Source organism: Mustela nigripes, chromosome 15, assembly GCF_022355385.1.
Source record: "Mustela nigripes isolate SB6536 chromosome 15, MUSNIG.SB6536, whole genome shotgun sequence".
NCBI classification, from domain to species: domain Eukaryota; kingdom Metazoa; phylum Chordata; class Mammalia; order Carnivora; family Mustelidae; genus Mustela; species Mustela nigripes.
Window position 1 is genome coordinate 5,399,709 of NC_081571.1, and position 12,374 is coordinate 5,412,082.

The following is a 12,374-nucleotide window of genomic DNA, read 5'->3' on the forward strand; positions in this document are numbered from 1 at the left end:
ATAGGCATCTGTCTTTTCATGGCCCAATAACTCATTTTTGTTTAGTGCTAAATAATATTCCATTTTCTATTCGCACCGTCTTATTTGTCCATTCGCCTACTGAAGGACAGCTTGGTTGCTTCCAGGGTCTGGCAACTAGGCAGAGAGCTGCCATAAATATGTGTGCAGGTTTTTCTGTGGACAGAAGTTTTCAACTCCTTGAGGTGAAAACCAAGGAATGCAATTGCTGAATCATATGGAAGAGTATATTCATTTTGTAAGAAACTGCCCAGCTGTCTTCCAAAGTGGTCGCACCATCTTGCATCCCCACCAGCAACAAATGAGAGGCCCCCCACGGGTCAGTTTTTGCAGTATTTTGGAAAATGCACTGTTTTCTAATGCTGCAATAGTACAGTCCAGTGCTGTTGCTTCTTAGTAACAAGAAAGGAATAAAGAAGTTCAGGGAAAGGAAGTCTGGTTGCTAACTGACAACAGTTTCCCTTCCAACCGCAGTGGATTATTTCCCATGTCCAGAAATAGGAAACTAGATTGACTTCCATAAAAAAGCTTTGACTGAGTGGATGAGTCATTCCCATGCATATTTTACTCTATTTAAAGAATGTCAACACCATGAGGCTATACATGGGTTCATAAACTCTAGGCCAAACTCAGCAAATCCCAAAGCCCCACCCTGCCCTGTGAAAATGGCTGCAGTAAAAACTTGATCATTCAAAAGTCTGATTTCCATCTTGATAGTTGAACACAATGAATTGAAATGTATCCTCTGCACCATAATTGCTTCATAAGAAGGTTGCTAAATCAATTGGTAGTATAAACAAGACAATAACTTGTAAGAAGCAAGTGCTTTTGCATTTTGTAACGTAATTTGCAAGGTCAATTAAAATGTTCGTGTTGGTTTTTTCTTTTAAGATTTTTTTATTTATTAATTTGACAGAAAGAGATCACAAGTAGGCAGAGAGGCAGGCAGAGAGAGAGAGAGGAGGGAGCAGGCTCCCTGCCGAGCAGAGAGCCCAACATGGGACTCAATCCCAGGACCCTGAGATGATGATCCGAGCCAAAGACAGAGGCTTTAACCCACTGAGCCACCCAGGGGTCCCAGTTAAAATGTTCATGTTTATCATCTGTTCTGTAAAGAAAGAAATTTATTCATACTTTATTGGCCACCAGTATGGTCTCAAGTGGATGAGATTTCCTAAATACATACATATATACATTCTATACATACATAAACAGAAACAGCGATAGAGATGTAATGTGATCTCTACATGAGCATAGATTTTTTTTGGGGGGGGGTATATTGTCCATTGTTTTATCCTAACTAAAAAATGCTAGCCCAAAGATGGCTCTATCTATATAGTCTTCTAATACTGACATTGTCTTCAAATACACATATACACACACCCCTGCATGCCTGTATACATGAATATGAAGGCTCTCTCGTCTTTTGAATTTGAAGGGTTGTTGATAGATCTTTGTGAGTTTTCTCCGTCTGAGTGCATGAGCTCCATGAAGCTCCTTGAAGGTAAGAACCGCGTTTCATAGTTCTGCGTATTCCTTAGTCTCATCAGATTCTTTCTCTTAGCTTCTCCAATTTGATTCTGGTCAGCTGGGTCCTGGTCTGGGCCTGTGGGTTCCTTCTGCTTCACCCCAGATCTTGTATCTCCAAACCCAGTTGGAAAGGGCCCTTGCTTCTTTGCTTCGCTCTGATGTACTTCTTGTAACTTCCAAAGAGTAACCAAAGATGGCATAACTAGCTTTTCCACGGTGCTGGTGGCTGGTATTCAATTATGTACTACTGACAGCTAATAGGGAACAAAGTTAGTTGGCAGGTAAGATCCTTTGCACACCAAGGCATGATCAAAGCCTGGAGACTGGCTCTATCAATGGGCGGGCGTACCAGCATGGTAGCTCTCCAAGCGGAAGGGCCTGGTACAGCAGCAATTACACCTTGATTTTTTTTTCCCTTTAGAAGAACTGCACCTGTTCCTGAGATAAACAGGCCCTGCTTACAGTCATGTGTTTGCCTGGACTCTGCAGCAGAGAGGTTAAGGACAGGTATAAGAGTTATAACAAGCAGCTTTACAGATCCAGGCTGATGGGGGCTTCCCAGATCTCTCACAACGTGAGGCTAGGGCTTGGCTTGCGTGGAGTCCCTGTAGGGATCCTCATGTCTCTGCCTCCGGAGAGTATCCAGAACAGTTCCGCCTCATGAAGAAATCTGAGAACAAAGAAAATTCCCAGTCCTACTCTTCTTCCTCAGTAGATAGCCTGATGGAGTAGACAAGAGAGCTGGCTTGTAGCCTGTCACAGATAGATTAATGTCTCTGCTCTGTTACTTACTACCTGCATCATTTTAACCTCTTTGAGTTTGACTTTCTGTGGCTGTTGAACAGCAGAAGGAATCACCCCCCCACCCCCCATCAGAAGCTTGTGACGAAGACTGGCTGCCAGTGAGTAGAGAGTGTAGAGTCCACAGGAAGGCCCTAACGATTTCGTTGTAACTCTTCTGGGACGTGTCATAACAGATTCTCCTATAAAATGTTATGATCATCCTAACCGGCGCCACGTGGGCTACCTCCATTCACTCCTCCCGCCCCCACCCCCAGCAGACCTTAGCCCTTTGACCCATCTCCAGGGGCCGATGCAGTTCCATGATGCAACAATGTGAAATATGTATTTCAGTGGAGATTTGATGAGGATTCTGTAGATATGTCTCAGTATCCAACATACAGCAGAAACAATAAATTCCCCCATTAAACACCTCAGTTCTTTCTTCAAAAGTTTCCCTTGACTGTAATCAACCTCACGTCTTCTCTTTCTCTTGAAACACGGGGTTTTAAAGGGTTCTAAAGAAGCTAGGGTTCTTTAGAACACAGGATGCTAAAGACCTGGCTTGACCCCCTGAGGCCTCCAGCCCTACCCTCAGTTTCATGTCTCCCACTGCCAAGCACAGGGCTGCGGGTCAGCAAATCCCTGCCTGACTCAGCAGCGGGAGTGGATTTGAAGCCCCCAACTGGGACTTGATCAGCTCTCTCCAGGGGTTCTCCTGTCTCCTGTCCTCCCGGGAGGAAGAAACACAAGGCAACTCCAGTGTGAGACATGAGGAGTTTCATTCACACTTTTTCTGGGGCGGCTCAAGTTTACACCTCTGAGGGGTTCAGGGCTGCCCAGGATTCCTTCAGTCCTCCATGTTTCCCCTGGGCTTTGAGCCAGACAATTGGTTTTTCTGGCCCATCCTGCTCTGGTGCTTTTTTTTTTTTTCCAACTACAATACAAACTTTTATTTAAATAAGGGAGGAAAAAAAACTATTGTACAAATATTACTCTTCAGATGCAGTGAAGAGCCATGGGTGTAGGTGCTTAGCTCTATAAGGAAGAGCCATGGGTGTAGGTGCTTAGCTCTATAAGGAAGTGCTTCTATAGATTTTTAGGCTTAGAGATGATACCATCTGGATACCTTTGCTTGAACCGGGCAACCACATCTGGGTCTAATAGGTGAATCCCATCCAGTTGGTTTCCAAGGGTGATCCAGTTGGGCTGCACATTGTGTGGTCGTCCAAATAACTCAATCTTGCGAGTGCCAGGGGATAGTCTCTCAATCATGCCATAGATTTCATCTGGTTTATGACTGGTAGAACGAACCTCAGCTATGATCACATTGCAATCCAGACCTTGGTTGAAGCCTTGGGGATTTCCTTTGACACCAACCAAGCAGTGTTCCTTCCCATGGTTCAACCAGTGACCTGTACAGCCTGTCCGAATGATGCGCTGCAGTTGATTTGTCTTCACCCAGATAATTTCATCTACCCGTTCGTAACCCCAGAGGTTCAGACTCTCTCTGCCCAACTCCATGGCCCTGCCTGTGACCCAGAGGAAGAGAAAGCCATCATCCTGCAGTACTGGTATGTTGAGCCTGCGCATCTCATCATCTGTCAGGGTCCCATAGGGCAGCTCCATGTGAATATCCCAGGGTGGGTCAGCCATCACAACTGCAAACTTGCCCAAGATACTGACGTCCAAGTAGCAGATATCACAACAGATCCACTGAGGAGGGAAGAGTCGATCTGCATTGGAGTCCCCTCCAACACTCTGTGTAAGAGCAAGCTCTTGGCTAGGTGTATGGTCTTTGCTCCCAGGAGCCTCAGAATCCATGCAAGCATCAATTTCATAGTGAACGTATTTGCAGGTGTCCATGTGGAAACATGTGTTAAGGAAAGAGCAGTCACCTAATGATTCATCAGTGTGTTTATTGATAATTCGTCTGAAGTGCAGCTTGCGGCAGGGCTGGTCAGCATCACTGGCTTTCATGCACTCCTCCTTGGTTCCATAGTCACAGAACTCCTGTACTTGGGCCCGACCTCGTGATCGAAACTTTTCAACAATGGACTGTTCCTTGGCTGTTGTTGTGTTTAATAGCTCTAGGATCTCCTGACTGACCTTCTTGCTCTGTTGTTCCTTAGTAGACTCTTGGTTCAGAAGGCTATCTCCAGATCAACATCCGAGGCAGCATGTTTCCTCGATTTCTTGGTTGGCTCCTTGGCTGCTTCTGATGCTGAAGAGGCCAGGCCAGAGGCCAAAGAGCTAGCAAAGGCAGCTACTGTGGCTGAGTTCTGCTCTGCACGCCGCTTCTGCCCTGTGATAGTCCCTGTTACCTCCCCAGGGCCCTTCTTTTCTGCCACAGCGCCCATCATGGCAGAGAGTTTGGAATGATCAGCATAGGTCACAAGAGTGGGATGTGCGTCATCTTGTAAGAGACCTCGTTTTACCTCAATCAGCTCCTGAGCTGCAAACTTCTGTAGGAGGCTTTCTACCCCATCTTGAGTGGCAGGGGCATCTGGCGTGGAGATGGCAAGACGGATGGACACAGCATCAGTGGGCAATGTTAAGGCCAGATCAGAGAGGTGGTGTAGCAATTTCTTCTCTAATTCAGGGTCTGTAGCTAGCTCAGGAACTGCTGAAGCTGTGCTGGGCTTAGGGCCACCAGAAGTGGGTGCAGTAGGCAACGGGCTGTCACTGTGGAAGGTGGGAGACAGTGCTGCCTCTGGATTTCGTAGATCCAAGTGCCCGGAGTCCTGCTTCCGCCTCCGCTGCAACCTCTCTCGCAGCGAGTCTAGCTGCTTTTTGTGTCCGACATCCTAGTCTCTCAGCTGGGACACCTCTCGAATCAAGCGCGGTGGACTAGCACCTCCCAGCCCCGGCAGCATGAAATCTCCAACTCTCACGCGGACACCCCCGGGCTCTGCTCTGGTGCATTTTTAGGGGGTATTGGAGATGTCCAAATCCACCCCCGACCCGCAATCAGTCATGATATAAGGCGAACCAGAGTACAAGGCCCTTGACTTCCTGGGAGTAAGCAAACAAAACAGATGGTTTCTAGGCAGACCAGACTTTGCCTTCTTTCAGCCTCTGCCCTGGCTTACCTCCCTAGTCATGCCCTGTAGGCCTGGATCCCACCTCCTACCTTTCTGTGTCTGGTAGGAGGTAGACTATAAGCTTTCCTGCTTGGTGTTTGAATCCTTAATTCCCCAACTTGCCACTTGGCAAGTTCACTTTACCTCTCTGAGTCTCAGTCTCCCCACCTGTAAAACTTGGATGGTATTACCTGCCTCAGAGGATTAGGGTAAGATCTAGCATCTCAAACAACACACATTCCCAACAGAGTGACTATTTGGTCCTGATCTGGGCAGAGCTGAACTGGGAGTTCCTGTAACTGTCTGATTGGCTTCATGATGAGGGTCAGTTGAAGGGGCCTGACTACCTTCCTCAGAGGCTGACCCCATCACACTGGAGCCACATTCCTTCCTATGAGCCTGGACATGGCTTCTCATTCTTAACATCCTTTGCTTTCCTCAGATAGGAAAAACACACCAGTGGTTCTAAGTTGGGGCAATCTTGTGACCCCCCGCCCCTCACCCCTCCGGTCAGGGACATTTGGCAATGTCTGGAGACATTTTTGCTGTCACACTAGGGGTGGATGGGGTGCCACCTGCATCTGGTGAGCGAGACCAGGGATGTTGCTAAACGTCACACAGGACAGCCCCACAACAAAAAGTTATCCCACCCAAAATGTTGATAGCATTGAGGCAGAAAACTCCAAAACAGACCCTGTCTCCAGAACGGATGTGATCATAGATAAAAGTGATATTTCTTATTAAATGAGGTAAACAAGTTGTGGGAGACAACTTTGTAAAAAGTATGCCTGCGGACAAATTCTCTGAAAAGAAAAACAAGAAAGTATGATCTCAGACGATTCTCTTACATTTTAAATCTTCCTATAAGGTGGTTTGGGCCAAGCAAAGGAAAGAAATGAATTGTCCCAGAGTGTGGCACAAAATTCAGTAATTTAAATAAGATAACCAGCACTTGGAAACTCACTGACCTTCAAATTCTCTCCGCTCACCCGGTGGGCCAATATGTCCACACCCAAAGCACTTTGAAAATGCATGAGATAGATTCACAGGAAGAGAAATCAACAGAGAGGCAAGAAAATCCATCCATGTGAAAATAATTTAAGTAGGGTTTTTACTATTCATTTAATTTTTACTTCATTGTTCACTAAACCAGAAAATGACAGCAATCGCCATGACTGGTTAGGTCACTTGGGACAAAAAAAAAAAAAAAAAAAAAAAAAAAAGATCTGGTTTGAATGACTTTTTAAAAAAAAAAAAAAATTTTTTTCCCCTAGAAACTGTTTGACCTGCCAGGTCATTAAAAACTGTCAAGGCAATCTATGTGCAAAACAGAACCAAAGCAGAACAGTAGGTCAGAGGAAAAAAAGCAAGCACTTAAAATATCGTTCACATTATTGTTTCTATAATGACAATGGGAAAAAAAATAGGACATTTACAACAAAATGAAGTGGCTGAACATCAGAAGACACCCTAAAACTGAGGTGGATAAAGACTCCCAACACAAAAGGCTAATCAGGACAAGACATTTGAAAGTTCTATTCAGTAAAGGCTGAAGAATGGCTCAGCTCCCAAAACACTATTAAAGAACTACTTATACCCCACATTTCTTATTAGCTGGGTGTGTGAAACACAAGAAGTATTCTCAGTCACTGTCAGCATGGTGGGATGATTTGCATGTGATTTGCATACAATCTTTTCGCAGGCGATTATGGCATTCACAGGTCTGAACTTTTTATTTTTTCAGAGGAGGATCCACTGACTACCGGTGTGGACTTCTTTCAAATATATTAGTTACGGCAGCTTTTGTTGTTTCTGCCCCCAACCACTGGATGATTGCAGGCTTACAGATTGTCCTTTTGATTTATATATTAACACTCTGATCAATGCAAGGAAACATGAAAATCTAACCTTTAATCTTTGAGATGGTTGAGCTAGAATGAGCTTGGTTCCCTACTAGGAAATGCCAAAGTCATGAAATTACAAGCTACATTATTTATGAAAGAGGACTGTGTCTTGACAAAAACCAGCTTTAAGGCAGACTTCTGTAATGGGTACAGATTATTTGATCTGCCCATTCTATCCTGTCTAGTCTTGCTGTCTTACTGTAATAATCTGTTTATTTATTTATCGATTCATTTATGCCACACTCCACAAATATTTCCAGGAAGCACACACATACAAATACCACACACACACTACACACACACAGAATACTTGAGGAGCTAAAGCTAAGGAAAAAGAATGAAGCCAGGGAGAGATTAGAACATAGAATATATGCCATTGGTGTTATGAATTCCCGGTGACTACAGCTTTGGTCCCAGGTTTCTTAACAGCCCAAGCAAAAAGCACACCCCAATTATTACAAGGTTGGCAGAAAAAAGAGAGTGGTTTAATTGCTGAGTGTTTCTTAACTGTGAAACCTGAGTGAAAATTCTCTCTTGTGCCTTGTGCTGGCAATTTCTTTCTTTCTTTTTTTAAAGAGATTTTGTTTATTTATTTGACACAAAGAAAGAGAGAGAGAGCAAGCAGGCAGAGTGGCAGGCAGAGGGAGAGAGAGAAACAGGCTCCCAGCCGAGCAAGGAGCCCGATGTAGGACTTGATCCCAGGACCCTGGGATCATGACCCCAGCTAAAGGCAATCGCTTAACCAACTGAGCCACCCACAGGGTCCCTGATGGCAGTTTCTTGAGGGATTTGCTAAATAATTGTAACACTCATGTTTTCAGTTTCACTATTTTCTGCACTTACCTGTAGTGTTTTTTTTTTCCTTTAAGACTTTATTTTTGGGACGCCTGGGTGGCTCAGTTGGTTAAGCGGCTGCCTTCGGCTCAGGTCATGATCCCAGCGTCCTGGGATCGAGTCCCACATCGGGCTCCTTGCTCAATAGGGAGCCTGCTTCTCCCTCTGCCTCTAGCCTGCCACTCTGTCTGCCTGTGCTTGCGCTCTGTATCTCTTTCTCCTCTCTCTCTCTCTCTAACAAATAAATAAAAATCTTAAAAAAAAAAAAAAAGACTTTATTTTTGCGAAAGAAAGAGACAGTGTGTGCACCAGCATTGGTGGGGGATGGGCAGAAGGCAAAGCAGTCTCCCAGCTGAGCAGGAAGCCCGATGTGGTATTTGATCCCAAGACCCTGGGATCATGACCTGAGCCAAAGGCAGATGCTTAACCAACTGAGACACCCAGGTGCCCCTGTATTGTTTTCAAAATATGTAACAGAACACAATTTTGAAAACTCCCTGCCCTAGAGGAATTCACACATGTGCATGAGGAAGCATGCTTAAGGGGACTTGTCACAGCACTGTCGTACAGAAACAAAATAAACGTTCATCATTAAGAGAATGGATACATTTTGATGTATCCATACATCAGCATACAGTATAGCAGTTGAAATAAATGGATGAATTAGATCTATGTTATGAACATGGATAAATCTCAAAACCACTGAATTAAAAAAGCGAGTTAGAATATGATAAAGGTTTAAATCTCCTTGAATAATACTATACAGTATCTGTAGAAACATATAATTAACAAAAACACATAAACATGGATGGCAAGGGTGCAGGACAACTTCAGGATAGTGATTCTCTCTGGGATAGCAGAGAGGAATATGGTGGTCATTACATTGAACTTCACATGGGGATGCATGGTGGCAGAAGCTTTCAGGGTGTCGGCAAGACTGGCTTGCTTGCCTGCTTTGCTTCTTTCTTCTTTGCTTTTTTTTTTTTGGTATAGAGAAATAACTGTATTTCATACTGTGGCACAGTAGACATATAATCAGCATTATTTCCTAGAGTGTGCAACATGTAAATTATTCACTTTAAAAAAATTGAGAAAAGCAAGCCTTGCACACAGGAGGTATTTGAAAATGTGTACTGAAAGGATGCCTGGGTGGCTCAGTCTTTAGGTGTCTGACTTCGGCTCAGGTCATGATCCCAGGCTCCTGGGATCGAGCCCCACATCAGGCTCCCTGCTCAATGGGAAGCCGGCTTCTCCCTCTCCCATTCCCCCTGTTTGTGTTCGCTCTCTCACTGTGCCTCTGTCAAATAAATAAAATGTTTTTAAAAAATGTGTGCTGAATCTTGAATCTGTTTTTGACAGTATACATGACTACCTTTGTAAAACTGAATAAATATGACATGATACACATTTGAACAAAATACACATATGGGTCCACTTCAGATGCTTGATTCACCGCACAGATAATGGGCTCTTCACTTTGGTCATTGGGATTCCAGGTGCTGAAGCATATGTGCATCTGAAAGATACTTCCAGAAGTGCATTTATTTGCTACCCTGGCATTTTAAGGATTTCTGTTTCTTCTGTTCTCCTTTATAGTGAGGAGGCCTTTTCCCCTAATAGCAAGAAGACCCTTCAACCTGTTTTTCGTCGGAATAGTCTGAGCATAACAAGCTTCTTCTATGGCTAATCTTGTTACTAAATCAACCTCCACCCCTTGATTAATTGTTCATTTTGCCACTCACATCCAAGGCCTTACAGTGGGCAGCGTCCCCCTCCTGGTTGTTCTAGAACATGGCTGATCAAGCCCACTGCTTTGGCTTATTGACCACCAAGTGCCCATGCAGAGAAGATGAGCTTTTGGCCAGGGACATCCCGATAGCCCATGGCAGTCACTGAGTGCCCACCGATTTCATTAATCGCTGCTCTTATTTCGGAGACAAAAGACCAAATTCACTGGGATTCATTCTGATGCTCTCACTCTCCATCAAGTCCACACCAGCACAGACTATTTCTGGGACTTTACTCCTGACTTAACAGTCCACAATTTCTCTCCTTCTCTCTTCCTTCCTCCCCTCCCCCGCTTTCTTTCCTTCCCTCTTTCCTTCTCTCTCTCTCCCTTCCTTCTTTTCTGCCTTCCTTCCTTTCCTTCTATCTTTCATTCTTAGAGAGGGAGAGAGATAATCCTTTTTTTTTTTTTTTTTAAGATTTATTTTTTCTTTTGACAGAGAGAGACACGGCGAGAGAGGGAACACAAGCAGGGGGAGTGGGAAAGGGAGAAGCAGGCTTCCCGCTGAGCAGGGAGCCCAACGCAGGTCTCCATCTCAGGACCCTGGGTTCATGACCTGAGCCAAAGGCAGCCGCTTAACCAACTGAGCCACCCAGACACCCCAGAGAGAGATAATCTTAAACAGGATCCACATACGGTGGCCCAAGCAGGGCTGGATCTCATAATCATGAGATCATGACCTCAGCGGAAATCAAGAGTTGGATGCTTAACCAATTGAGCAGCCCAGGTGCCCCACTGTCCTCACTTTCTTTTCAGATTTTAAAGCATCTATAGCTTTTGAGAGCATTTTAATCAGATTTTTACTGAATGAATTCTTGGCATAAGCTCTGTTTATTCCAAGCACCACAATTCCTTGTTTCTCCTCTTCCAGGTACTGCACCTGCCTCCCGTCCTCATCTCAAAGCTGTAGCCCCTCATCTGGACAATGCTCTGGCTACTGGCACCCAGCCTAGGGACTCTGATCCCAGGGCAGCCTCCACTCAGGGCCAAGCCAGGCACAGCAAGCAGCCACTGAGCCAGCAAGTGCGACCTTCCTGCAAGGTGCCCAAGGCCCCAGTTGCCGCTGCCACCTTCTTGTCTAAGACTTTCTTTACACATAGGGGCACCTGGGTGGCTCCGTGGGTTAAAGCTTCTGCCTTCGGCTCAGGTCATGATCCCAGGGTCCTGGGATAGAGCCCCAGATCAGGGTCTCTGCTCAGCAGGGAGCCTGGTTCCCCCTCTCTCTCTGCCTGCCTCTCTGCCTACTTGTGATCTCTGTCTGTCAGATAAATAAATAAAATCTTAAAAAAATTAAAATAAACATACAAAATTAAAATAATGAAAGGAAAATTTGAGGACAGATGTTGAAGGATCTACAGTACCATGCCTAGGATTCTGAATTTTATTCTGTATGTATTAAGAGTGTTTGTGCAAACCTAATTTGAAAAAAAAAAAAAAAAAAAAAGTGAGCAGAGGGCAGGCTCTTGTCAGAGCTGTGTTCTAGAAAGATTACACTAGCAACCACATAAAACTCCACTCTCTTGCTCTTTCTATGATACATACTTAACTCCATCCGCAAACTCTGATGTATTCCCTGTCTGTTCTCAAAGTCGTCCTACAGGGATTATTGGGGACCCCCATTGTCCCACTTCACCACCAGGCTCAATGTTTCTTTTTTTTTTTTTTTTTAAAGATTTTATTTATTTATTTGACAGACAGAGATCACAAGTAGGCAGAGAGGCAGGCAGAGAGTGAGAGAGAGGAGGAAGCAGGCTCCCCGCGGAGAAGAGAGCCCGATGCGGGGCTCGATCCCAGGACCCTGGGATCATGACCTGAGCCGAAGGCAGAGGCTTTAACCCACTGAGCCACCCAGGCGCCCTAGGCTCAATGTTTCTTGACTCAACTATAAATCTGTGCTAGAGAAGATTTTCGTTACTGTAAGGAGTGAATGAGAAAAATAGAGACTGTGGGTGGGGATAAGTTCAGGAATCAAGAGACATTGCTGCTATTAAGAACACCCTAAAGGGAGCAACTTAAAATTAACACTCAAAGCCGAGTTTGTGCAAGTGGCATGCCAGTTCCCTGGTGGCCCAGCTATTTTAAGTGCTGGCTTAGCTACATGTGATTAAGAGGAATATATCAAATCCAAAAATGCACACATGTCACAATCCCTCCCTTGTTCCCCACTGTTTGGGGAATCATTCCAAGGCATGTCATTACATTTTTCCCAGGAGTAAATCTGCCTGCACAGGAAGCCGCGCAGGTCTGCTCCTCTTCTCCCGTCTGTCTATGTCCTCAACGAGTGCATTCAAGGCCAAGCCAGGAATTTCCCATGAATCATGCGCTGTCGTTGATGTGGAGCACCCGGCAACCTGATTAGACCTCGGTCTGCAGTGGGTGTATTTCTATTAGCATTTCTGCTTCCCCCTGTATACTGCGGGGCTGGCTACCAAGTGCTGC

At 45.0% G+C, this 12,374-nt stretch overlaps 1 protein-coding gene and 1 pseudogene across 1 annotated transcript; both read right to left on the reverse strand.

Moving 5' to 3' along the window:
• Positions 1-3,381: 3,381 nt before the first annotated feature.
• On the reverse strand, positions 3,382-5,432 carry LOC132002945 (N6-adenosine-methyltransferase catalytic subunit-like). Its single transcript, XM_059378231.1, is given in 3 exon segments — positions 3,382-4,484; positions 4,487-5,135; positions 5,421-5,432. Coding segments are annotated over 3 exon segments (1,728 nt in total). The 3' UTR covers positions 3,382-3,417.
• Positions 5,433-9,690: 4,258 nt separating this feature from the next.
• The window catches only part of LOC132002946 (methylglutaconyl-CoA hydratase, mitochondrial-like), a 3,338-nt pseudogene continuing 654 nt past the window's right edge, over positions 9,691-12,374 (reverse strand).